General features: G+C 36.2%; 2 protein-coding genes across 5 annotated transcripts; both read right to left on the bottom strand.

The window, feature by feature from the left end:
* Window positions 1-527: 527 nt before the first annotated feature.
* Window positions 528-13,990, bottom strand: postnb (periostin, osteoblast specific factor b). Of its 3 annotated transcripts, none has more exons than XM_032590907.1 (22): window positions 13,822-13,990; window positions 13,298-13,396; window positions 10,364-10,428; window positions 10,054-10,211; window positions 9,806-9,970; window positions 9,560-9,706; window positions 9,332-9,473; window positions 6,535-6,747; window positions 6,266-6,400; window positions 5,516-5,664; window positions 5,228-5,364; window positions 4,912-5,042; window positions 4,666-4,796; window positions 4,303-4,405; window positions 4,107-4,174; window positions 3,887-3,932; window positions 3,763-3,792; window positions 2,691-2,792; window positions 2,563-2,610; window positions 2,316-2,393; window positions 2,201-2,227; window positions 528-1,192 (listed from the first exon to the last, which is right to left on the bottom strand). In XM_032590907.1, the coding sequence occupies exons 1-22, from the start codon at window positions 13,938-13,940 to the stop codon at window positions 1,164-1,166; spliced, it is 2,322 nt and encodes a 773-aa protein (XP_032446798.1). In that variant the 5' UTR covers window positions 13,941-13,990; the 3' UTR covers window positions 528-1,163. The 3 variants fall into 3 exon arrangements, with proteins under 3 accessions (XP_032446798.1, XP_032446797.1, XP_032446799.1); XM_032590906.1 differs by having other exon boundaries at window positions 2,205-2,227; XM_032590908.1 differs by lacking the exon at window positions 2,201-2,227.
* A 1,742-nt stretch (window positions 13,991-15,732) lies between these two features.
* Window positions 15,733-25,526, bottom strand: trpc4b (transient receptor potential cation channel, subfamily C, member 4b). 2 transcript variants are annotated; one of them, XM_032590905.1, is made up of 11 exons: window positions 25,258-25,526; window positions 24,503-24,930; window positions 23,238-23,756; window positions 19,260-19,611; window positions 18,835-18,974; window positions 18,407-18,720; window positions 18,104-18,299; window positions 17,821-18,015; window positions 17,575-17,616; window positions 17,390-17,479; window positions 15,733-16,970 (listed from the first exon to the last, which is right to left on the bottom strand). In XM_032590905.1, the coding sequence occupies exons 2-11, from the start codon at window positions 24,878-24,880 to the stop codon at window positions 16,437-16,439; spliced, it is 2,760 nt and encodes a 919-aa protein (XP_032446796.1). In that variant the 5' UTR covers window positions 24,881-24,930; window positions 25,258-25,526; the 3' UTR covers window positions 15,733-16,436. The 2 variants fall into 2 exon arrangements, 1 of the variants encoding a protein (XP_032446796.1); XR_004342869.1 differs by lacking the exon at window positions 15,733-16,970 and having other exon boundaries at window positions 17,411-17,479; window positions 17,575-17,686.
* Between the last annotated feature and the right edge of the window lie 1,749 nt (window positions 25,527-27,275).

Genomic DNA, 27,275 nt, shown 5'->3' with positions numbered 1-27,275 from the left:
TGATGAATTCTGCATGTGAGCCAAACAGCACAGGAACTGGGCCAGATCCAAATGTCTACAAGTTTGAAAAATTGCTATGAAACCTGGTATGCGGTTAAGTAAGATTTTACCGCTGTGCAAGCAAATAAGCATAAGTCGTTTTGTTGTTTACTTTAAAATTATTAATGCTATCATTCATGACAAGATTTGAGGAACTGTTTGAATTTTATGGTTTTAACATATGAATTTGTCTTTTGATGTAACTTCTACTTGTTTGAGCTTACGGAGAGGTATGTTCCTTTCAACCCATAAATTTAGCTCTCAATGTAATTTTTATATGTTAGACCTCATGGAAAAGCATACCACTCTCAAGAAGCATTCTTTCTTGGAGCTCTACTTCACCCTGTGTTACATCTGTTTGTAATATTTAGATAAACGGGTGGGCGAAATCTCCCATAAACCTATAAATGAACAATTGGTCCAGTGAACAGAAAGCTTTTAAACTTTAGAGGACCTTGCTCTTACAAATACAAATGACAGACATAATATTTAGATTTAAGCTATTTTTTTTATATAACATTAACAAACAAATTGAGGAACTGTGCAAGGAAATAAAAATGACTTTTTATGGTAATGCAGTTACCTCAACAGAAGCACTTTATTGTAGGATTTTTGGAAAACAAAAAAGAGCATACCTGGATTTATCCATATCATTACAAATGACACAATCCACTAACCAAATGTACATGAAACCTTAAACCACTTAAAGTCAGAGATGTTAAAGTTACATAGCAGGTGAAGTAAGAGAAAATAGTTTAGGCCATTTTCATACTGAGATTTTTCTCAAAGCACCTCATTAAGCACTCTTGCTCTAACATTTACCTTGATCAAAATAAAAAAAAAGTTAGAAACAATATTTTTGTCCCTATATACTGACTTGATTTTCACTACTACAACCTTCCTCGTTTCAGTTAATTTTAACTGCTAACATACAATGAATTTAAAAATTCAATCTATGTACAAATAAAGCACCTTAAAATTTGAGAATTTATCAAAACAGTTGTGTTTAGCAAGTGTTATCACAATATATTCAGGAAACAACACTCTAGATGTATCGTTTGTAAAACACCAGTTTCAGCCTCCATGTTTAACTTCACCAGGAAGATATCCTCATCCGACCATTCTCAGTTCCTTCCCCTCCTCCTGTTGCCACCTAACAGAATAAATGGAAAAATAAATTAATGTCCGTTGCTTTGAACTGGTCATTGCTTAAATAGGAAATACAGTGAGTATTGCGTCACAGCTCAGAAATCTTTACAGTCTGATCTCAGTTCTTTCCACATGACAGAACCAAGCTCAGCACAGCAAGAAGGTGGAAGTATGACTGCCCCCGCAGAGCCTCGAAACCTGTATGAATTATGGCCCTCAGACAGACCTCACAAAAAAGTTGCACAAAATGCAGTTTCCCAGACATAGTAAATGTCAGCTTAACATTTAGGTATGCAATGTGCAGGCAAGCATGTTGAAATAAGCAAGAAGCCAAAGCTGCCATTAGAAATTGTTTGACTTTTTTTGGAAATATGCTCATGTGCTTCCTCACTGAGTCTAAAGGGGGGAAAAAAGACTGATACGATCCCTGCATCTGCATGGAAAATGTGATTCAGTACTCCGATGGCTTAACTTAGCTCATGAACTGGAAAGCGATGGAATCAGCCAGCGAGCACATCAGAAAGCACCTACCAGTAAACCCCAAATTTATTTAGTATTTATTCAATTTGTGTAAACTAACAAAAAAAAAGGTTTTACAGTAGGTCTTACTGTTTAGCTTTAACTGTTTTTCCCAGTGAAGTTACAAGACAACCTGGGGTGATACAAAAAGTTAATCTGCCTGCTCCTAGACAACTAAACATTGTTGTGTTGCTTTATTTTCTATTCTATGCTTCACATTTACCATGCACAAATGATTTTTCCCAAGTAATTTTAAGGAAAACGTAAGCACTTTAAGTTGATTTCTCAAAAAGTCAAACCATTCCATAAATAACACCCAGAAGGACTAATGGGACAGAGTACATATATGATGCAGGGCAATACAATCATGTGACACAGATGCAGGAACAGACATGACATTACAGTCAACATTAGCTCAAAGATGATGTTGGGGATTCCATTTAGATTGGGTAAAATCTTTTTTTTTTTTCCTTATTATTTTTATTTATTTTACCTACACCTCTTCTTGCATTAGGTCTTCCTATGAAAGGGAAGCAAGCATACACACTCCATATTAATAAATAACAAATTTTCTGAGTTAGTGAGTTATACAGGATGATAAAACTCACTTTGGATCATTCCAGCAAGTTGCTCGGCGTCAAGGTTTGTGTTCCCTTCAAAGGTAACAATTCTTGATCTGTCAACTCCTGTTGGAAAAAAAAGACATTTTTATTTGAGTAAAACATCACTTAACAAGTCATAAATCTAATGTTTAACAGTCACACTCCTTTACTTTCTAACTATCATGATGTTGTAAAGATAAAGGCTAAAAACTACAGTAAATTTCCTTGGACATCTACTTTTACATCCATTTACCTTCCAGGCCAATGTTTGTGGAGCCTGAACTGGCAGAATATTGAAAGCCTGAAAGGAGAATTTATTAGTCGTCAGAAAGATGAATCATGTCAGACTTTAGAAAGAATGACCAAATGGTAAGTCTTTACCTGGGACAACCCTGGTGAGTTTGCGGACAGAAGGTTCAATGACCCTAGTAACTGTAGTGGTGGACCCGTCAATAATCCTTGTCACTTTTTTCACTTCAGGAGCTGCAAAAAGAGAGACTGTTTCATTAAAATGAACTTTGATGAAAATATATTTATGCCTGAGTGCCATGACATTGTATCAGAACTATTACCTTAGCTAAACTTTGGCATCACAAATTCTTATCATATTGTCCCTAGCGATAACTTTCCACAACATTTAAATATCCATACATTGTGATGTGCTTACACTTAGAGAGGTCTTGATCATATTCATTCAATGACACATGTGTCCACATTGCAATGAGCATGGTTTAAAACCTGTGCTATGGACCACAAGCTTTTCTTTAGCAATTTTTTAAATCCTGCATAATAACATTGATGATAAGAGAGTTTGTCTCATCTTCCTGTGTTTTGAACTTCTGTATCAACAAGTCATATCAAAACAGAGAGTAAATTTACCAAATTTAACCTACCACTGTAGCAAATTGCATAAGTAAAAAAAAACCCTAAATATTAGCAGGAAGAAGTTATAAATTTATTAAAGGCAGTCACTGTTCATGTTAGGTCAAATTTAGAAACAAATAATACAGATACAAGTATTTCAGGTGATTCATTCTCATTCTGCTAGCTTTCATATGCTAACTTGTGTTGGAGGAGCTTATTTAGGCTAACTTGAAGAAAGATTGTTTAATCCCAAATATATGTTGCTGTGTAAGTAAAAAAATAAATCCAACTGCAGCATTTCAAAATTACTGATGAGAAAATCAAAAGCTATACTTTCCAAATACTTTGGTATTGGAAAGTACCAAAGTCCTATACTTCAGAGTTTTCTGAAGTATAGGACTAAGACTCAGTATTGGTAAATGCCTTGGATAATTAAGATGTAGTATTATGGCCATTAAAAAAAGATAAAAGATATTTTAGAATTAAAGATTACTTTCCTTTCTAGTTGCATTATCAGTTTCTCCTTAAACAAAATTCAGTAAAACAAAATTAATTAGATGATAATGAAAGGGTTTTAAATCATAATTACATTGATGGACAACACGTGTGATGATCTTCTCTAAAACAAGAAAGAAAGAAAATATGTATTAAAAAAAGATATTGAAAATTCTAAAATGTAAATAGTACTATAATATATAAATATTATTACTCACTCATAAATGTAAGAGGTATTTCCTGATATCTGTATCCTGAAACAAACTGTAAAAATATAATACAATAGTTATATCAGAATAATATAAAAACAATCAATCCTAAGAGAAATTAAGTAAGGAGGTCCGGTGCATTATAAAGCTTCAAGGCATATGTTTTCATTACAAAAACCAACATACTGTCTTATTTAAACACTGAAGCTTTAATAAAAACTTAATTCACCTTGACTTGTATGTAAGTGATGAGCTTCTTGAGTATTGAAAGGAGTTCCTGATTCCCCACAGGGATATCTGGAAGACAGCAGCGGCTGTTAACCACAATTAAGCTTTTGGAGAAAATAAAAAAAAACATGTGCATGTCGTGACAAATAAATTAATGGAAGGGAATGTTAATAAAGTTGAATAGACAAAATTCTCACCTTTAGGGTATAAGATTTGGTTGACAAAATGAATAACACCATTTGTGGCCATCTGATCGGTTTCTGGGAGAAGCAAGGAATTCACTTGCACATCATTATTCACCTGAGACAAACATTTGAAGCACACATAAACGAGAAGATTGTGGTATGATTGACAGAAAGTAACATTGATCTCCATGATAAGTCAATAGCTTGCTGTTGGCTGTGGTATCACAATTAAAAATGAGATTTTCTAAGATATGGCAATTTCCAGAACAACAACAAAAAAACAACTGCTAAATATTCAGAACACTATTGCGATATGCTGTGCTTAAAACTATGCATAAAGGTTGAATTTTCTTTAGTAAATACTTAAATACCTACAAGTTTTAGTTGAATATTGCTTCCCTGGAGAGATTTTAGCAGATTTGTCACGCCGCCCTCCAAACCACCTCCAATGACAATGCCATTACTTAAGTGATACAGAAGAATTGTCTTGAGCGCATTTTTGTCACCTGAAATTAACAACGGCAAAACCTTATTTGTTGAGGGATTTATGTAATTTTCCACTGCCAACATATGTGCTGGAGGAAGGTATAATAAATGGTAAAGTCATTACAGCAGATGCACCTTTCAACATGTTCAACTCTCTTTCAGTCAAAGCAGCAAACGCCTTATCGCTGGGGGCAAACAAAGTAAAACCTCCCTCTTGTCTGAGCAGGTCTATCAACCCAGCTGCTTCCATTAGAGACAAAAAGATCCTGCAGCACAAAGAAGAAAAAAGTTGGCTGTTATAGAAACCACAGAGGGCTGATGAATTGCACTGACAGCACTATTTTCTTTTCCAGGAGTGCTTAGTGAATTAAACGGAAAATAAAAAGTGATAGAGTAAAATGCTTAATTTTAACACCAAAATCCACTTTAACCAAAATTGCCTAGGACTTACTTAAAATTTCCGTTTTCAGTCAGAATCTCGAACATAGATTTTTCTGCAGGCATTAACATAGTCCTCATGAGATGAAGGGCTCCATTGCTCCCTTCTTTGCTGCCTCGTATCAAGCAGGAATTCTCAATGCACACAGCCTGCAGAGAAAATCCGCAGGATTAAACCAAAGGATTGATGAGGTTTCTCTAAAATACTGTGATTAATGGAAGTATGACATAAGGAATGATGTGTTTGTCTAGTGGTCTAAAGCTCTCATTTTTGGGGAGGACTTTGGTGAAGATGACTCACCGTGCGGTAAATGAAGACCCTGAGGGTCTTTCCTCCAATAGTCTCCAGCTGCTGGCCATTATACAGTTGTCCAAGACCAAACTTTTTCTTTAGGATGTGATTCTCCAGGATGATCTTAAGCTCGCTTTGATCCAGGGACATCACTTCATCTGCAATTGAAAGACATTTTCCCTTGTGTAAATAAATACAATTCACAATTGGAAGTGATACTTTACTAAATTTGTTAATCATCACCACATCTTTCACTAACGTCATGGGTCTGTAGCCAAGACATGTAATAGTAACCTGCACATTTATTTATGCTTTGAATTAACTTGATTTCCTTAAAATCTAATAATTAGTCTGTTTGCTTTAATTTCAAAGAGGCTTGTGTACTTCTGGTGAAGACTCGATTCACTGAGAGATTGTCTTTGACAGAAACCTCATTTTGCCTGGAATGATATATGTATGTATATCTTAGGTCTTTAAAATCTTTAAAAATAGAGTCATTGTAAAGCGTTTTCTGATTAAAAAGAATTGGCGACTTCCACTGTTTGCTGTCCTATATTGTGTGTCTGAACTATACATTCTCTCGCTTCAAGAACATTTCTATGGACATGTCTCCATATACAATTAAAAATGTACAACAAACTTGGAGGAAGAATGTAAGAAAGAAAACACTGCTGCTAACGAAGTAGTTGTCACTTTAGACCTTTAAGAACTGCAGAAGAGAGATGCCATACATGGTACAGCAAGCTGTGTGTGACTCACCAGTAAAGGCAGCATTGAAAGGAGCCAGCAAAGTATACTCAGCGTCTGCTCTCATTTCACTGGAAAGGCCCAGCTCAGTGATCATGTCCCCAAAGGTTGCCTGTGAACCTCCCAACAGTTCTATTACCTGCTTAGCTTAAAAGCAAAAAATAAATAAATGAATACATAAACAAATACAATTAAAACACAACTGAAATATGAAAATTTGACAAAATAAGAATAAATATAGTTTGCTAAAGTAAGCAGATTAGGGGAAATGTTGAGCTAACCTGAGTCTGGAATCAGGACTTGGTCAATAAGGTGGATGACACCATTGGTAGTGACAATGTCCTTCTTGAGTACCATCTTAATGCCGTTAACTGTTAAACTGTCTCCATCGCAACCTATTTCAATGTTGTTTCCTTCCAGGGTTTCATAAGAGGTTCCTGCCATGATGGCCTCAGAGCACTGGACTGAGCCCAGGAGGTGGAAATTCAAGAGAGCTGAAAAAAAAATTGGAAATTGTTATTTCTTTAAGCAGTATGACATTTATAGAATGGATGGAGATTCATGTTAAGCTGAGCTGATAACACCTTAAAAACCTTTAGACCCTTTTGGACCCTTTGACTGGATGTCTTTGTAATTATAATTAGCTCAAAATCAATTTGATATCATTGGCAAAGCTAATGGGCAAGAGAGTTGTTGAGATATTTTGCCAAGTAGTTCAGTATGCTCATTAGGACATCTGCTTCCTCCTACTCAGAGCCTTTACAAATCTTATGCCAAAAATGTTGAACAGCTCACCATATAAAGCACATGTGTCAAACTCAAGATCCAGAAGCCAAGTCCGGCCTACCATATCTTTGTATAGACGGACATATTGCTCTATGCACATACATGGAGCTTTCAAGATAACGGTTCTCTGTTTAAATATTATTTCATCAATCAAATCAAAGAAGTTGTTATCTGTATACTTCCAAATTACATCAATCTGATGTTCAGTATTATTTAGTTTTAAGAAGTAGTAATAAGATGCAGAGACAACTATTTATTAATATTTTAACAGTTTGTTAATGATATTTTATCAATGCATTCTGTCTGCCCTTTGAGGGCATCCATGACTTTGCTATAGCCCAAAATGAAAACAAGTTTCGCACCCTAATCTGAAAGCTTTATATTATAATTACTATAGTGTTTACTTTGTCATTGACAGAACTCCATAAATACTTCTAAAAAATAAATACAAGGCATTTAAATTTGAGATAAAGTTTATTTCTTGAGACTTTATAGCTACATGACGTTCTGATCAGAAGTTTTTAAACATTCATTACCAGCATAATGTTTTTACTATGGAATGAATGAGTGAAAAAGGCAATCAAATCCAATAATTTTTTTTTTTTTTTTACCCCTCCAGGGGCTCTTTTTGTGGGCTCTAGTGTCCCTTTTACGAAAGTAGGCTGACAGGAATGGGGAAGGAGAGGAGGGAAGACATGCGGCAAATGTCGCCGGGTCCGGGAGTCGAACCCGCGACGGCCGCGTCGAGGACTCAAGGCCTCCAAATACGGGTCGCGCTAACCCCTACGCCACCACGGCACGCCCAAATCCAATAATTTTTAAACAAGAATTTGGTGCATAAGTTTGAATTTGTTCTCGATGTTCTATTGTCCAAAACAGCATAAAACATACTGGGTCAAATATGTACACATAGAGGGGTGAGAACAAGCTGTTATAAGTAATGAAAACACTAAGTATAAAAATAGAATCCTCAATATGATTTTATTCTATCTTTAATTTCTCATTGTAATATTACTTAAGTATTATTTCAGTTATTCGGTGCAATTCCATATACATCCGCTAGGGGGCGCCTGTCGCGTTGGCAGCATAGACAAGGTTGGGTACATAGAAGAAGAATAAACCTTCCTGTTAGATGCTAAAGGAAGCTGAACGTGTGTGTGTCATCTTTTCTATATCAAAATGTATTTTGATGAACATATACCTTGGAAGAGCTTGTGGAATCAAGCCCACTAAGGATAAGGGTTACGAGATGGATGGATGGGTCTGAAAAGCTAATTGCAACTCGTTCATTGGTATCTCTTGTTATTGTAGAGACAAACATCAAAATGTTTGAACTTTTTAACCACTGATCATAAAACTTTCCCATGGGATGCAATTGACTTGTCCATGTGGGCAGGTTAATATTCAGGTAAGCTGTTGATCTTGGATAGCCTCTTCTTGCTTATGTGTATGTTGATATTACAGTGCTGTCACAGTGCACAGTGACAGTTATGGTAAAATAGTCTCCAATTTATGATAGGGCAAAGCCTTGGTGGGTGTTTTCTTGTTTTTTTTATTGGAGAACATTTGCCTGTTTTCTTCAAATTGAGGGTGACAGGTTTTGTCAGATGCCTAACTGTTGGATACAACAAATGATCCAAAACACATATAAAAAAAGTGGTTTTGGAAATAAAACAGTCACATTTAGAGCTTGGGATTTCCCCCAGTGTATTGTAAGCCTAGCAGGCCAGCAGGCTTTACTTGACCCCCCACGAGGCTAAGCGCTTGATTTTTTTAAAGGGTTTTTCATACACCAGTAACAGTGATAGTAAAGACGGATTAAGCTAGGTTTATAGTTGACTCATTGAACTGGATGTGAGAAGGTGCGCAACATTTGCTCCATCCCTACACCTACCCATTGGCCTAACACGCTATTATTTCCAAATTATGATGCCTGTTCATGTGCCTCTGAATTTTTCTAACTTTTCACATTTGTAACACAAAAATGTTGGTGGAATGCCTAAATTAATTTAAACATTTATCTGCCAGAATCTTATTAATGGTTACAGAAAGTAAATTTATCTCAGTTGGAACAATAAGTATTGTATTGAATCACCAAAACTTTAATTAATGACATCCATGCCAATAATGGGTTTTTGTAAACCTCAGAGTTCTGTATGCATATCACAGAACCAAAGTGGTTTTCCTTATTTGAATTGATCATATTCAAGATTTAAAATTCCTTTTTTGAAAACCATCCTTTCCATTAAATTATGCTGTTTCACTTGTTTCATTTACAATTGTTGGATTTACCTCTCAGGACATCTTTGTCATTTAAAAGTCTTTCCATGGTATCGCCACCAATCTTGTCAAAGGCATTGTTGGTAGGAGCAAAGAGAGTGTAGAATCCTGGCTGACCCAGTTTTTCCAGCAGTCCAGCAGTCTGAGCTACTTCCTAACAAGTGGTTTCAGAAATAGCATTATGATTTAAAAACTTCAACATAAAAAAATTTAGAAAATATGTATAATGTGCACACTTACAGCTAGCTTTGTTAAATCTTCCTCAACCTCAATATAATCCTGGATAGTGCTTCCAACACTAGTGATGACACGATCAATGACATGAACAACTCCATTGGTTGCAACCTGGTTACCATAGATAATCCTAGCACAGTTTACAGTAACCACCTGTGAACAATATAAATTTTCTCAGTAAACCTCAGACAATCTGTTCCAATGCAAGACTATTTCATAATACTGCAACATGTACTACATAGCAATACTCACCCCATTGGAATAATGGTTAATATAGAGACCAAGGTCATTGTACATAGAGGTCAATTTCAATCCATTCTTTAGATCTTTGGTTAGGAGGCGTTTGTTGACCATGTGGTAGTGCAGAGCATTGAAGAGTTCAATGTTGACGTTGCTGACCAGTGCATTCCTTATTGTCTGTAAGATGAGAAAAACAAAGTGGTCAAAATGCGACACAAAGAACAACAAGTTAAAGAACTTTTGGTTTTGTCCTGACTCACCTCATCCAACAGCCCCCAGGCGTCATTGCTTGGAGCAAAAAAAGTGAAAGATCCTGGTCCCTCAATCTCAGGTCTTAGCTTAGAAATGTCCGCATAATTTTGGGTTGAAGTAGCCTGAACAAGAGCCAGACTCCCATACACGTGGTCAATTGGAGCAACTAAAAAACAAATGTACTTTTTTGAAAGGACAATTAAAAGTTGCAAAATTACTCCCAATTAATTGAGTGTGATATCAAAATTAATTCACATCTATTCTCCAAATGGATTAAGGACCTTCATCTAACTTTTATCCACCCAGTTAGTCCTATACCTGCTGGACAGCCTTGCATGCCTTCAAGCTTGATATATCCTGGACAGCATTCATACAGCACAGTCCTGCAGAGAACACAGACAAGCATTCAAGTCTAAACCATGTGTATTTCACATTCTTTAAAATAATGCTTGCAATTACTGTTTTTTTGTTTTTTTTTACTAAGTTATATAACAATTTTGAAATTTGTAATGAGTTGTCTGTTTTGGATTAGGTTGTCTGTCTTTAAGAGGATTCTTCTGTGTTTGAAGATGTAACTCATTATCTCCTGGATAATCTCAACACAGTGCGATCCAGAAGTCTGAGCCAAAGCCTCAGGGAAATGGTGCCTTAAGGATAAATGCTACCATTTCAGTAGTCGATTATTATTATTATTATTTTTTTGCCAAGCCCTTTTCTTTGAAGATAACCATTTATTTTGAACTTTTCTTGACATTCGACTAACCTTAAACATGTTGGCATTTTTGCCAATAAAAAGTACTTGGAAGCATAAAAATGATTCATTATAAGCTGTAAGAATAATATAATGTCTAAAAAATTATCTCAATAGTTTTCCATTTCTTAATAAGTCTTATTAAAAAATGGAAAACTACTGAGATCCTAACCCTGCCAAAGAAACAACGGATAATTTGTTTATTCCACTCATTTTGCCTGACACTGCAATCCGAAGAGAACTGTAAAACTTAATGTGCAGCTGTGAGACAAATACGTGACTTACACCAACGCGATCAGTCATGTCGAAACTGCAACTCTGACTCCACCTACAGTAAAGCTACTATGTGATGATGTACAGTACATGTTACCCCAAATAACTCCCAGGTATTCAACAATAAAAGGACCCTGAAGAAATGAGCTCTCCGGATGCAGCTATTAAAGATAAGCAATACCACATGCTTCTAGGGATGGCTGAGGAGGTCATTAGAAGAGATTTCTTAGGTTTATCGTGAGAGAATATGATCTTTACCCAACTTCAGCTTGACGTGATTAGGGTGTCCATAGTTATCATGACAAATACTAAGAACAATGTTAGGCTTTTATGTTTTAAAAATGAACCACTTGCAATTGGATCAAAAATATTCATGATTCAGCAATGATTCAACAGAATTTAATTGGAGACATCAATTGTTCAAAATTAGGAGTTTTCTTTCAGGAAGTTGTTTAAAATGTGCATACCATTAAAGCTCCACATGTGTTCTCCAGTTGTAGTGGACTTCTAGAACTAGTATTAAATAGCAGTGCTACTCTCACGGTATGCAATGTTCAAAAAATGAACGATTAAACATAAAAACAACATGTAATAAATGTCTGAAATGTTGCCCGCTAATATAATTTTATTAAATACATAACGATCAAATAGCTCAGAGTTTATAGGCATGGAGATTATTGAGGCACACTGCTTAATCCACTGCAAATATTTTAAACCATGCAAAAACCACTGCTTCTAGATCATGGCCAACTGCATGTATATAACATCTGTATTTAAACCAAGGTTGAATGGAGTTGCAGGGACGGGGATGAGCTCATACAAGCCCCGATGGGGCAGAGTCAGCAAAACTTGTTATATTGCTTTCCCACACAAAGGGACTGTGCCTGGCAGCGGGCCTGGAAACTTTTGACCATCAGCATCTTTAGAGAAGTATTGCACCACTTCAAATCGTGATAACTTTATTGTAAAGTTTCCCCTCTTTAATGTATGTGTTAGTATTGTAATATAATACACCACAGTCTGTCAAAGAGCTTGGTAGTAAAGTTTTCTTGGAATCAGACTCACTTTGAAAGCACAAATGTTCCCAATGGGAAAAGAACAAATATTTTTGCAGGATACAAGAGATTAAACCAAGTTGGAACGATATGAAAAGAACAATTTAAACCTTACTACTGTCTGGTCTTCTGGAGTCTTGATGCACAGTTGGTGTAAACATTTATTTGATCTCATGGAAAAGCTACTTTTGTTAAAATGTTGGGCTTTGCCAAATTTTCTTATACATTCTATTACATTCAATTTTATTCCACTTTCAACAAACTTTGTGGTTCTCTATTTAAATAACTTGGGCCAGACCAGGATATGACTGAAACAATATTTTTAGAATAAGTAATGGTTTAAATTCAGATTTAAGTATGTTGGCAAAAAAAAAAAACATAAAAAAATTTGCTTAATTGTTTGAGTCTCTACTTTCTCACATTAGTCAGTGTATGTTTTCTTCCAAAGGTTTCCAATTAAATTAATATACTCTAGTAAATGTGGGGGTTTATATGGGGGAGTTTTCCTTTTCTTTGCAAGGTGGGCTTTGTTAAAGGATTGGATCTGTGGGGGTTGCCAGAAGGAGGGGCTCACCCAGGGTGCCATTTATGTTAGGACCGCCTCTGTTAAGAACAGCTACCAACTTTAAATGATATGTTTGGTAACAAGGGAGAAAAAGACTCCAAGACCCACCAAGACATGGCATGGCTTAGATTTATGTTTAAGCTGCAATGTGCTGAGCCAGCAGGACTGCTAACAAAAAAATGGGTTTTAATGACGGCGCTTGATGGGTTTCCATTCATGAATGCAGTCTCTATTCTGCAGCCACATCATATCCTGGAATCAGTGGTTCACCGCTGTGGCACCCAGCGACCACCGGGCTTGTAACATTATTAAACCCCCATCGAAGTTTATGGGATCAAATAGAATTGTCTTTGAGACGAAAGGTTTTAGGACTGCTTCTATAAATGTGTTTTTCATTCTACAAACCAGTGCAACTAAAAGTAACATAACAGATGTTATGATCTGTTACTGTGAAGACATCCAGGTTTCCATGAAAACTACTGAAGATGAAACAGGAGAAGATGGGAGAGCAAGAGGAAATGGCAAGCATGTTTTCAGAAACAAACAGAGCAGGTAACTTTATTTCCTACACTTGAATGTCATTTCTCTTATCAGGATAACCAACTTACGCTTTCTTTCCGCAGATGGACCCGTGGTACCAATTACGACAAGTACTGAAGTATTTCTTCTTTGTCCCCATAACTTGCTGAAGTGCACAGACATTGGGTCTGGTGAAATTTGTTGGAAAAAATGTGACAAGGATTAATAAGAGTAAAAATTGCTTTTAAATCCAAATTATTCTTTTAGAATATGGAGAAAAAAAGAGACTGCTCTATGTCAAACTTTCAAGTATGAATAGATAAGATATAGTAGGTAAAACAAACATCAGTGTCTTTTCAGCTATAAACATTGATGCAAGAACAATTATTATGAGCTTACATTTTTTTAAATAAAATGACATTCTTTTACAGTATATGAAACTAAATTGTAAGAAAGTCAATTTTCTTGAGAAACAAACATAAATGCACAAAGATGACTGCCCTCAAAAACTAAAGATTCATGCATGTGCAGTGAAAAATGTAGCTATCTGAAGTTATCATTGCAAACAAGCAAAATTTAAACATAAAAAAAAAATCTTTGTTGTTCGACTTACCCTTCTTTTCTTGCCCTAATGCGGCTGTGGGTAACTATTTTGTCATAAGCTGAGGAGTCAGCATGATCAAAGGTAGAGAGCACAAAGAGTGCGAAGGCAGCCACAAAGAGGAGCTTCATTCTTGATTCCTGAACTCCCCTCTAGCCCAGAGTAAAAGGAACACAGTCCTAACTGGAGTTTATATAGCCCAAGTCTCACCCTCCTCTCTAGGAGGATGGTTGGATTTCTGACATGCATGAGCAACACAAACCTCTCCAAATGCAATATTTCTCCTGTTTGGCACTAAACACTTTTCACTGTGGTCTACAAATTATTATTTGTAACATTGTTTGTAAAGGAATGATGGTATTTGTGGAGAAAAACTATCTAAAAATCCAAAGTGCAGATGTTCTTTTTTCATTTAGAACTAACATTTGTAGACTTTTTAAAATCCAAATCAACGCTTTAAAGGTATAAAACCAGTAAAAGCACACAAACCAAATACTTTTTAGCAGTTATTTTACTTGGAATTAAGATTTTGTATTTACTTAGTCTATAAAAATGTAATTTGTGAGGGAAGCAAAAAGCAATGAAGGGGGGAAAACCCCCTAACACTTTACATACTGTTTGGAGAAACACCTCTAAGCTGAAATGCATATACTTCAGAATGCAGTTTGTTCCCCCTAGTGGCAGAACAGAGTTTGGACACATTACTTTTGCACAGAATTCTAGTCTTTTTCCTCCTGCCAGAATATTCAGAGAGAATATCAATTACAGATTTCTTTAATTACTTTGATCAAATTTAGATGTGTGGTGCTATGCTGAGGGTCTCTGCCAAAACTCTATTATTTTTTATTGTAGCAAATAAAAACATTTTTAATGATCCTAGCTGACCATTCTAGATCAATTCCAGATCATTCTGCTCATCAGAATTTCCACTGTAAAAGACAGAGTCTTGTAAAGCCAAAAGCAGCTATGGCACATTTACAAAGCAGGGTAAAAACATTACTCTTTTTTTGTGTGAACAAATGATGTCTTAAGTACATCTGTTTTGATACATCAAAACTTAGGAAATGACTGTCTGTGAAACAGCTCAGATATGTAAAATCCCAATGTGGTTGAGAAATTAATGTCTGGTAGCGCCTGGTTGCATATTTAATAGCATATATTGAACTTTATGAGGCATTAAAGTGGCAGATGGCAACTCATAATCTAGTAAGTCAAAACTATGTCAGAGAACAATGTAGCATACAAAAACGGTTTACATAGCATTATAGCCTTGCCATTTCAAACATCCCACTCAACTGTTGCTTTTGTACCAAAGACCTGAACCTAGTTTCAGCACTGCGTGTAAAAGATAAGGTGGTCTTCAATCAGCAGTATGTTAGTAAGACCAGTTAATTTGATTAGTTTTATGGGGACTGCTTTTGACATAGATTAATTTGCTCATTTTCTACCGTGTTACTCTAAAAAATAAAAATACACACACGTGTCTTTTGTATGATGAATTTGTATAATGTTATGTTATGTGTAAAAGTGGCATTACTTCATTTTTAGCCATTGTAAACAGTCATAATTAAAACATACAGTATATTCATATCTAGCACAGAGGATACTTCATGTCTGGCGACCTATATATAACACAAAAGCTCCTAATTAAGTTAAATCAAATTATACATCAGAATAAGTTTTAAATCCTGACTTCTTCATTCAGGCCATAATAGTTGGATACCATGAATATGCTAATGTGAGTTGTGAACAATGATAATGCATCAATTCTTACATTATTTACCCTGGCCAGTGAGCACAAGCTTGCATAAGTGAAAAACATTCAGCTATGTTAAAACTTAAAATATGTTCAACTTTTTAACAACAAACTGTCCTCTGATGTTTTTTTAACACCCCACATTTTCAAATAAAGGCAACTTAGAAGACCATGACATTTTGCTTTGTTTTATTAGTGAGTATTTATAATGTTTCATAGTAAAAGTTGTCAAAGCTCATTAGCCCACAAGATATAAAACACAGATCTTTAGAAAGCAGATCCTTAAACCAATCTCAAAATTTGCACACATGTTCTCTTCTTTAACATCACTCTTAAGATTGTTCCATTTCACAGCTTTACCATCATTGGGGATATGAATGTGAAGTACAGGAAGCCTCTAATTTTCAAGGCTCTGTGATATTCTGAGGTAACGACAAAATTAAACAATACATTAGATTAAATAGTAGACTAGGGGAATATATAATTAGTGTTAACTTTCTAAATGAAATTAGATTCAGATTTTTTTGCACAATTACATAGAATCAAAAATAACAATTTTCAAGTGTATGACTATTTGTGTAGGTAGAGACAGTCTATTTTTTTGTAACAGCCAAACAGATGTTCAAAGTAAGAGCTAAATAGCATAGCATACCTGCTGAAAACTCACTTTCCTGAGCAGCAAGTGAGCAATCACGTCGTTCGTAAAGAGGATTTCTTACCGGGTCTTTTATAACTGATTGAACGTATTAATGTATAAGCGGCGCGCAGTATGGTAGTATAGCTATTGTCTTTCACAAGCTATTTTTTAAAATATGAAGATTAAGTAAATAATGATTTTACTGTGTGTTCCTTATTTTACTTTCTTGCAGACTCAGTTTTGCTTTTTTTTTGGACCATTTGTCACTTCCTTAGAAAGGACGGTACAAGAAAACCCTATTTCCTGAGTTTCTGTGTTGATATTCTGTGAGACTTCCACATCTGCTTTACCACTCAGAGCTTTGTCTTGCCTGCCAGATGCCACAAACAAGGAATTTGTTTCATCACATTTCAGAAAGGACGTTTGCTCCTGTTTCGGAGAGCACTCACCCTTTGACTGATCTTTTGATATTTCAATCTCAGTCTTTTCTGCACTCCACACAACAACAGAACAATTATTTTGATAATCTGAGCCCAGAGAGTTGGCTGTGTTGGCAGCTTTATTTTGAAGTATAGTGGGGGACTTTGCCTCCAACATGTGTGACACTTTTTTACGCTCACTGGCAGCAGGTTTACGACAATATTTGAAGGAATTTCCAGGATAAGCCAATGTTGTGCTTGCAACTGGACTTGTTCCCCCGCTGTGAGGTTTACTCTTCATCATTCCCAAAACTTCATAGCGGAAGCTGGAGATATCTTGCTTAAGCTCCTATTCATTAAAGTAAAAAAAACAAAAAAACAAAGACCAGCAAAAGTTATAAACCAGTTCAAGACCATAGCAATCGATGGTGTTATTTATTCTGTGAAAAAAGGAGTCAAACAGTTTGCCAGTATTTAAGGATGAAGGTAGCAAATAATGTAAATGCAGTTTATAGTGGAGTCCTCCCTGAAAATCAGATTAACATGGTTCATACTAGACACTGCTCAGAATAACAATATACTTTGAATTTTCTTTGAGAAGGAAACTTAGAAAAATGAAGAAAATTATAGGTTGTGTAGCTAAACTGAGCTCAAATGGTTTAGTATAAACTTGATATAAATGTACTCTTTATGTAGTTGCATGTACAGCAATACAAACAGCTTTATACACTTTAAGAAAATCAACGATTAGATTACAATCATACATACCTTAAAGTTTTCCTCTGTCAACCCTTCCTCGGTTTTGGCATCTCTGATCATTGCAGCAACATATCGCTTCACAAGGTTCTTCAGTACCGCCTAAAATGCAAACTAGATTTTAGATAAACTCATACTCTTATTCATCTAAGATCAAAACTAAAATGTAATAGTATGGTACTTGTTTGACAACAAACCTGATATTCATGGTTTAATCTGACATTTTCTGCTGCCCGCACCTGTGATTAAAGGATAAGCAAAAGCAGCATATTATCCCCGTCTACTGCTGATACATTTTCTTTACACGCCCTTTCAAAAAAAAAGAAGCTCTTATGATTCACTTTGAAATAGCTATTAGCTTATTAAATTTATGCCAAGCTCTTTTGGAGCAAAGTGTTGAGGCACTGAAAACTCATCAGAGTAAACATCTTGCAACTCCTTACCCCTAATGTCTCAAATGTGTGCATCGATTTTTTGCCTGGTTTCTTGAACACATTTGTTTTTATCCACCTAAGTAGATAAAACACAGATTTTGGACTCGGGATTATATTGAACGGAGATGGTAAAGTCCCGCCCTCTTCAAAATAGCTCATCCATAATTTTGTCCGTGCAAATTTCCATTCTATGTCTGCATGATCCTGGAAAAAACAAGAAAATAATTGAAATTTTAAGTAATAAGCTAATGTTAAGCCTATTAAAAACAAATGGCTTATCTATAGGACTTACCGCAATGTGCTGGTAGGAATTGTTCATCATTGCAATTAGCATGTTCAGAAGCACCACCAGGGAGATTATATTGTAGGTGCCGAACATAGTAGAGCCAACAAATTTGGTAATTGTATGGTTCGCTTTTACGTTGGTCACATAGAGAGAAATCAAGCCAAACACAGACCAGAATAATGATTGGAGTGTTTCAAACAACCTGAGAAGAGAACAACCAGTAATGTATTTAAAAAATACTGTAACAGGTATGTTGAAACATATTTCTGATTGTTAGAAATATCAGTGGTAAATAATGACTTGACTTACGTTGAAAAGGCATTATTTTGGGTTTGACATCGAATACCGGTGCAGTTCTTTTCACCCTCTGTTGCATAGTAATAATAGAGCTGGTTAAGGCCATTTGCAAAAGCCAAAAGCACGAGACAGTAGATAAACAGAAATTTGAGGATGTCCAGAAGCATTCGGCCAAGTGAAATCTGTAAAGGACCCAAGTGTGAGTTGGCAGTGAAAAGACTGATCAGACGTAAGGTGCTGAAGATGTTAGCAATGGCAAACAAGGCCTCTGCTATCAACGTGGGGTGCAACATTTCCCAGCTGTCTCTCGTTTTGTATCCTCTGTACTGTTAAAAAATAAAAATAAATAAACATTTTATTAGACATCAGTTTGCATTATCTCTGTATAGTCAATGTAAAATCCACAACTAAGCTCATCTAGACTTAAGGCTGCAAATTACCTTTGTATATGCAACAATTTTTAGAGAAATAGTTGCAAGATACAAGGAGTTCATTATGAAGTCCATTATGTTCCACCAATCATCCATGTAGTTCTTTAAACCACTTTCCCACATTTGTTTGATCTCAGCCCATACGAAACCTTGGATAAAACAAGTAGCAGGGGTAAACTGGGATTATCACATTATTGGTCATTAGATATGGTCACCTGGGACAATAAATGGTAAAAAAAAAAAGCTAAAATTTGCTATAATTTTTTTATACACATCTTTACACACATCTACAAGTAATCATCTGTAGTAACTTTAGCTACTGTACAGTAGTTACAGTGGCTAAAGTTACAATGTTCAATAAAATTACTTATTACAGATTAAATATGTTCAACAACAGATACATATGATGAACAACGGGTGGCATGTATTGTTACCAATCACCCAAGGCAGGATAAGCCACTCCACAGTGGTGGGCGCTGGACCCTGGAAGTAGGCAGCCCGGCATTCTGGGTCACCAGAGTCGATATGCTGTGAGGCCAAGAAGAGCAGGATGAGGAAGGTCAAGTAGGAAGAAGTGTGGCAGATAAACTTGATGAAAGGTTTGCGGATGAATTGGCCATAGCGAGTCGTTGGAAATAACAGGTAGAAGACAGAAAGCAATGGAAAGAGGAGGCCAATGAAAGCACAGGTGATGAGCTTCACTGCCCAGTGACGCCTCCTCCAGCCTGGGAACTCATCGTACCACCGAGACGCAAGAAGCTGCTGGCAGTTGGGTTGAGCAACAAACTGAGGAAAAGAGAGACAGAAGAAAAGGTAAAAGACTAAAATCTAAAATAGGCTCAACCTCTTTCTATCTTTTAAATCTATTTGCTTGTTAAAATACAACAGTTAAATATGGTTGAAATGATTAATCGTGATGAATCAATTATTGAAAATAATCGTTAGCTAATTTAGTCAATCAATTAACTGAATACAGACTCAAAAACATTGATTAATCATCAAAATGACCGACAAATTAATCAATTACTAAACTAATCATTAGTTGCAGCCCCACAGCAAATGTTTAAAATGTGTAAAAATGGCTTTGGAAAAATGATGCAGTTTTAGGCCCCGTTCACAATGGCTTGAAGCTGCAACACCTCTGAATACAACATGGATGCAGGGTTTTTGAGGAGCACAGTTGGCTCACCGTTTCATGTCATAGAGAATTTGGGTTCTGGCTGCCCAATGGATCAGGACTTGGTAGGGAGAAGAGCACACAAATAATACACTACCACCGAACCTCAGCTGTGCTGATTGCTGGGAAACTATAGAAAGGTTTCAGTTTTTCAGGCTGTTATTTCAAAGACAACATCTCAGCATCAATATTGGAGCTGAGGGGAGGAGAAGCTGTCTACAAATTGCAGTATTTAGTCTTACTCATAAAAAAACACATTACAACGTTTCAGAGCTTCTGAGGCATTGACTCAATAAGTGAATAATACAATCTAAATTTTGTGTCCTAATTTTTAGCCATTCATGCCGACTTATCCTTATAAATACTGTGGTGGATTACAATTACAGAGCACAATGACAGGTTAAGTGGTTCAGAGTTTTCTGTTGAAACCTCCTTCAGCTGTTATACATTTGATAAACTGATGAAAGACTGGCATGATTTTGTCCTTAACAGGAAAGGTCAAAGAAATATCCTTGTGACATTTTTAACAATGCATTGTGGTAGGATGGAAACCAGTAAGTGAAAATCTATTTGGTCACAACTTCAAACATATCAGCATCATGATTTCTATCACTTTAATGCTTTCCAAATTTCCCAAAGACAGTAACAAGGAGACTACAGGATGGTCTTAATTCAGAAGGATGGGGTCCTTACCAGCCTTAATAAAACAATAATAATTTTCTCAAATATCTAAGAGCCTATATTTTAAACAGTTATTCAGTTTAAGAAATGCAACAATTGATTGCTGTAACTGGAATCCAAATTGAATCTCAAGTCTGTTTCCTACACTTATCCCCCAGTCTACTGAGATTTGATATAAATATTTGATGAACACTCGCAGACAGTAATTGATGTTAATTTCATTTTAGCAACATTGTAGTCAAATAGATCCCATACAGTCTGTTTCGTTCAATTTAACTGTCACCCGCAAAACTATTACATGTTAGTCAATGGTTCCATTAGGAAACCAGTATCCTCATGAAATAAAGCATGAAATTGAGGGTGAATCTGATATTTTTCAACTGTTTTTATGAAATTTCAATAAATATTACACAAATGAAAGAAAAATGAAATAAAAAGAGGAGTGCCAGAGGTTTGCTGGATGTTTCATCATGAATTAATGTTTCATTTTCCCCATTCCACAAAACATTAAAGCACAGTATAGCTGCCACATACTGTATTTTGTTCCTGAGTGAACATAAAGACAGCATGACTGTGGCTAATACGGAGACAGAAAGGAATATTCAAATTTTATAGATTCAAATAGCCCGAGTCTTACGTCCTCCCTCTATTTTCTATTTTACTTCATTATTAAATTATTAGGTTCACACATAAAATAGATGAGAATATCGTTCCAGCACTTCCTTTCCCTCACACGGTGCTTTCTGCATGTCTACCGAACAGCACAAAGTGAAAACCAGTATTCTAAAGTATAATTTTAATTTTCTAATCCAAAATCTACCTTCGATAGTTAGAGTTGAAACTAGCAATTGCAAAATGCACTAAACATCACACACTATATGTATACATTTTGTGGTCTGTTTGTTAATGATGTAGTGTTGTGTCTGGAATCACAGTCATTTAATCAGATTCACATAAAGTCATGTATGACATTGAAAACGTTGGTTTGCAAAGTAATTCACGGTTGACTCAATGACTTCAAAAGCACTTCAGTACTATGGCTGCCAAAACAAACCCAAATCATCAGTCCTCTCCAACACAATGTTTGAGGCGTGGCTGCTGTGGTTGATAACTGATTTGCTCTGTGGATTTCTCTACAAGTGTTGTTCTGCATTTTGGGTAAACACCAGTTCTTTTGTTTGGTCTTGTCTGTCCAAGGGAGAATGTTTATATTTACTCTAAACTTAGATACAACCTCACAATTACATGTGATTCCAAACAAGTTACTGTATGTGCCCCAGTGTTTGTTACTGGAGTTTTCAGAGACATCTAACATGCATATCACAATGCCGGCTATATCTCAGGTCTTATTGCATGGCATACCCTTGCTGGGGCTTCCATGTTTTTAAGAATGGCAACTAGCTTTTCAGATTTCCACATGTAATGTTCCCTGCCACTATGAAATTCAGATCTGAAATTTGTTTTGGAATAAGCTGTTAACCTGCTCAGATTTATTTCTCCAAGACTCAACATCTGTTTCAGCTAGCATTACATTAACACCAGTACAGGAAGTGACCAAATCTTTAGCTTTTTAAAGGTGTTCATAGTGTAAATTGTTAAGAAAAGTGTGTTTGATTAGAATGGCATGGTATACAAGTGTACACAAGATCCCCTTTTAGGTTTTACTTTACATGTGTTCTGCATGCCTTGATACTCATCAGAAGTAATGAACACACTAGAGTAACTTTTTGATCCACCTAGAGAAGTAATCTCAGAGCCAGTTTATATTTTATGCTCATCACTTTCATTTCATGAACCTCTCATTTTCCTGCAAAATCCCAGATACAAGACAGAGCCTCTTGATCCCACCAAATCAACATGTGTGATTGTCTGACTGGGGCTAAAGTTTTGCATGGTGCAATCAGAAGCTTGTTTGCCCCGTTGCACTGAACAAAACCTAGTGAGTAGAGAAAGTGAATAATTGGAGATTCATCGGTGGATGTTCACTGCTTGTTATTTTATGATCATTGATTTTGTATTTTTGACTATTTATTTTGTAATAGCTATTCTCGCCCTCAATTGTGTTATACATTCACTGTTTCTTGTAGCTTTAGCTAAAAATCAATGAATGCAAACTCAAAAACAGATTTTAAAGACCATAAAATGTCCTTCCCTCATTAAAATGTCATGAGTTTGAATTTCAAGGAAATGATCGTTGTATCTTCCATCATTATACCCAATTATCTAATCATCGTGGGACTCACTAAAAGGGCCTACTGTAATGCATTGTTAAGAGGCAGACTGGCAATTACATGTTGCTCTAAAGTCCCAGAGGATGTCTCCACCCATCTCTGGCCATTTACAGCCCATCTTGGCACTTTTCTTGTCCTTCACTCTTCCTTCACTCCACACTGATCAAATCAGATCAAATCTAGTTTCTTCTTGTACTGGTTTAATAGTATCCCTTCCAAGTTTGCATACAAAGGTTACCACACTAAATACATCAATGTTGCTCCTTCTGACCAGACCACCGATGTAGAATTTCAAATAGGTGTTATTAACAAAAGACACGTACCTCCTTCTGGGAGTATTTGATTGCCAGTTTCAAACGGGCTAGGTCATTGTTGTTCTCATCCAGCAGAGGATCGATGTCATCACGGTAGTTGAGAATTATATCCAGCTCCTTGGAGCTTCGAGTCTGGTCCAGAAGGTCTTTTGCAAATTGTTTGCACATTTGGGACAACTCTTCATACTCTGACTTGAACTCATTCTCTACTGTGCTGAGCTCCTTCAGCTCCCAGCTGAGCTGAAAAGCTGTCAGGAATGGATCTTCACTGGAGAGGGCAATGAGAGATGGACTGGCAAGGGCCTTGTAGATGTTAAGACGAGAACGTGAGTGGCGAAGGCTGTCCACGTCTGTGTTGGACATGCAGTCCATGCAGTTGCAACGCACAGCATGTGGCAGAGGTACGGAAACACCTCGTTGCAGAAGCAATTTGATGACCTCATAGTTGTTTGTCTGAGCTGCAAGGATGATTGGAGTAATGTCTGGAGTGAAGTCTGAAAACTGTTTGTCCAACAGAATTGGGGGGATCTTAGTGAGGAACCAAGAGAGAAATGCACAAATGAGTTGACAATGAACAAACCAAAGTAGGTAACACAAATATTGGATAGCTTTAGAAGAACATTGCTTTCAAACTCCATACAGGATGCAAATAACAGTTTGAAAGGAACAAATTAATGCCTTCTGACTGAAAGTCCACTGCTAATGGCTTGTGGTTAAGCTGTTCTAAGAAAATTTGTCTGAACAGCAATCGTATTTTATTTGGAAAATGTTTTCCAAGATTAGACTAATATTTCCAAGACTAATATTGACTTCAAAATTAGTCTTTTGAAGTTAAAAGACAAAGTTTATGGTGTGTCAAATAAAATACCAATAAACAAAACATTGAGATTTGTGATTGCAACATAACAAAATGTTCCGCAATACACTGCATCTGCAAAAAAATCAATGAGATTCAATTTATGTTATCACATTTAAAGTATCAAAAAAATAACTTACTGAGATCTGTAGCTAAATTGATCCGATAGGACTAAAACAGCTGGCAGTAAGATTAAATCTATCAACAAAAAGAAAAAAAAATGAGCTTGAAAAGTTTTTGGTTTTCTTAACTTTTGAACAATGTCCAGGAAATGGGAGTGAACTGAGTCTTAAACTGAAAGAGACACAACTAGAGCCACTTGAACAAATGATATTTTAAACTTAGTTTAAAAAACACGGAGTTTATATAGAAAAATTACTTTTTGAGGTTGATCTAAACAATATTTGCTTTCTGTTACCTGCTTTTCTCCACGTGGCCTCTTGTGATTGAGAAGCAGCTCCACGGCCCCCACTACTTCCTTACGAATGGCGTGCAGCAGGGCATCACCCACATGGATGTTATAGCTGAGCAGAAGCTCTATGATCTCCAGGTTCTCGTTTTCGATGGCAATAAGGAGGGCCGTGCGTCCCAGCGGGTCGATGCAGTTGATATTGATTCTAAAGTAGATCTCAGCCTCCTCTAACGCTTGTTTTACACTCGCGTAGTCCCCTCTTTCTACGGCCCCCAGGTAGACCTTCTCCATGGGAGAGAGCTCAGCCTCTGCCCGCACAATCCGCAGTGGGAGACGGTCGTTGTATGTGGAGTTGTCAGTTCTCTTGTAAAATAGTTGAGCCATTTTTGTTTTCTTTCTTGTTATACTTGCCTATAAGTCTTATCGCAAAACAGCTGGAAGATAACAGAAAGGGAAGTTTTAGCATTTGCAGAGGGACACCTGTCATAAATCAATTAATCAAATTCTGAAACTAAAGCTCAAATATATAGACAAACATATAATTGATATATGGCACATGAAAACCTGCCCTTAATTTCACATTTAAGACTTTCAGTTTAAAATGAGTCCCCTGTAAACATTCAACAGTTCACGCAAAATATATTCTTAACCTTATAAAAGTTTCCTTTTTTCTTTCTCGCGGACTGACTAAATTCTATGAATTTGCGCTTATTTTTTAAATGAATTGGCAAAGTGAATCTTGAAGAAAAGAAAAACTTTACCGGTTTCCTGTTGCCTTCTGGGTGTGATTCAGACAAATCCCTCGTTAGAAAAACTGTTTCCAGATAAGGAAGTTCGAGGGTCGCTCTCGCATTGTTCAAGCCTTCACCAAACCGCCTGTCGCATCTAATGTCCACCGCTCCTACCCAACACTTCGGTCAAGTTACTAACTACATATATTTTGTTTTTTCCTGTTGCATTGATGCGTCATGTGATGCAGAGTGGATCGAAGTGACACATCCGCTCTAGGCTGCTGAAGATGAATGAGCATTCACCAACGCCCCTGCTGTCTATTTTGATGTCGTTAACCTACGACTCACCGAGGGGATTGATTTGTTTTGTTTTGGCAAATGCGACATAACTTTGAGTGTTTTTGTAATTACTTTATTGAATGTAAGTTTAATTCATGTTTCTGCATTCTCAATAAAAAAAAAAGTATTTGCTAAAATATTAAAATCCCAACACAAGTGCATGCTGACCTTATTATGGATATTACTATCATTTTCGTAATTAAATTATTTCAGATGAGATTGGAAGTGTTTATTTATGGCAGGTATATTTTTGGCTAGAGAAACCTTTTTTTCTAAAAGTTTTAAGTCATCTACCAAAGCAAACTCAAAACCTTTCAAAACATTTCAGCCTCAGAGGATAAGAAAAACATGCTCAAGCATCATGTTTTTTTTGTGTGGGTTTTTTTTCATGCAACTCATATCCCTACAGAGATAATAGCCTGAATAATATTGATTCGATTTTCAACATATTTTTATAATAACGTCCTGATTCCTGAACTTAGCTCTCCTAAAAGTCATTGTGTCAAAGTAAATCATTGCATTTTGTCAACTTTAAAGAAATTGTCAAAGCACAGCAATAAAACATCTTCACAACAGTAAATGTATTGTGCATACACAAGGAGAGGTGTATGGCAAAGTATGTATAGAGAAATCCTTGTTTAGTCTTTGCTGTGTGCTCCAGTTCATTATTAAATAGCAAAAGTGCAAACAAGCTGCCCATTTAAGATTTTAAAAATAATACAGGAAAAAAAATAGTCTCAAAAATACTTTAGTCTTTGAATTTGGTTATAAAAGGTTACAATTATAAAGTGGATGCACAATAGAAGATGGACAGTTGCCCTCCAACTAGCAAAACTGAGAGCCATGGTTAAATTCTTCCAGCATAATGGACAAATTATCTCCAAAACATAATTCGTCCAAAATTATGTAATCATTCAGTAGCTTTTAGTTACTGAATGGACAGCCAAGAACTGGACAGGGAATGGAAGGAAAACATTTTATTGTTAAGGGTCATAGTCTGTGGCAGAGAATTAATCTACCACTTTCCTCAATGGCAGAGCTTTGGAAAGAGAATGTGGAAAAACTAGCACCTGCTTATCCCTAAATACTAATATTAGTATAGACTACCCTGGCTATTCTGGTGACGGTTTTACATTATGTGGTCATGTTTGCATAGGAGTGAGACTGGTCCAGGAAACAGTCAGAGACACCAACAGATAGTTTGGTAAATGTGATTCTTCCAGGTTAACGACTCTGGTGAAGTAACTGGTTAATGTCTGATAATGGCTCCGATTGATTTTGTAATCAAATTGTTATTTTTTTTCACTTGGCTCCAGATGAGCTCACTTTTGGACACGCCTGTCAGTCACACCCTGTAATGGGAGGAGGTAGGAGAGTCACACAAATAGCAAACTTCACACAGCTCTGTAAATATTACAGACTGCATGCAGTCATTGATTGAGCAGCAATCCCTTTAATAATATGGAGATGTTGAAACATGACAACCCAGTTTTAGCATAAAGAAACCATCAACAGAACTTGGCTCAGTATGAGCAGCCATCTGCCATGACCATCGTGTCAGAAGGTAGAACAAGCAAAAAATACAAAAATAAAACCCCCCACAAATTTATGAAATTGTTGTTGAGGTGACTAGTACAGGTTGAACCATATCTGCTACCCATTGACTGCTGAAGATAAGCACCAGAACCTGGAATTGGAAACCCTTCCAG

This window comes from Xiphophorus hellerii, chromosome 18 (assembly GCF_003331165.1).
Source record: "Xiphophorus hellerii strain 12219 chromosome 18, Xiphophorus_hellerii-4.1, whole genome shotgun sequence".
Classification (NCBI taxonomy): Eukaryota; Metazoa; Chordata; class Actinopteri; order Cyprinodontiformes; family Poeciliidae; genus Xiphophorus; species Xiphophorus hellerii.
The sequence above is the reverse complement of the archived record's forward strand: the minus strand, read 5'-3'. Positions and strand labels throughout refer to the sequence as shown.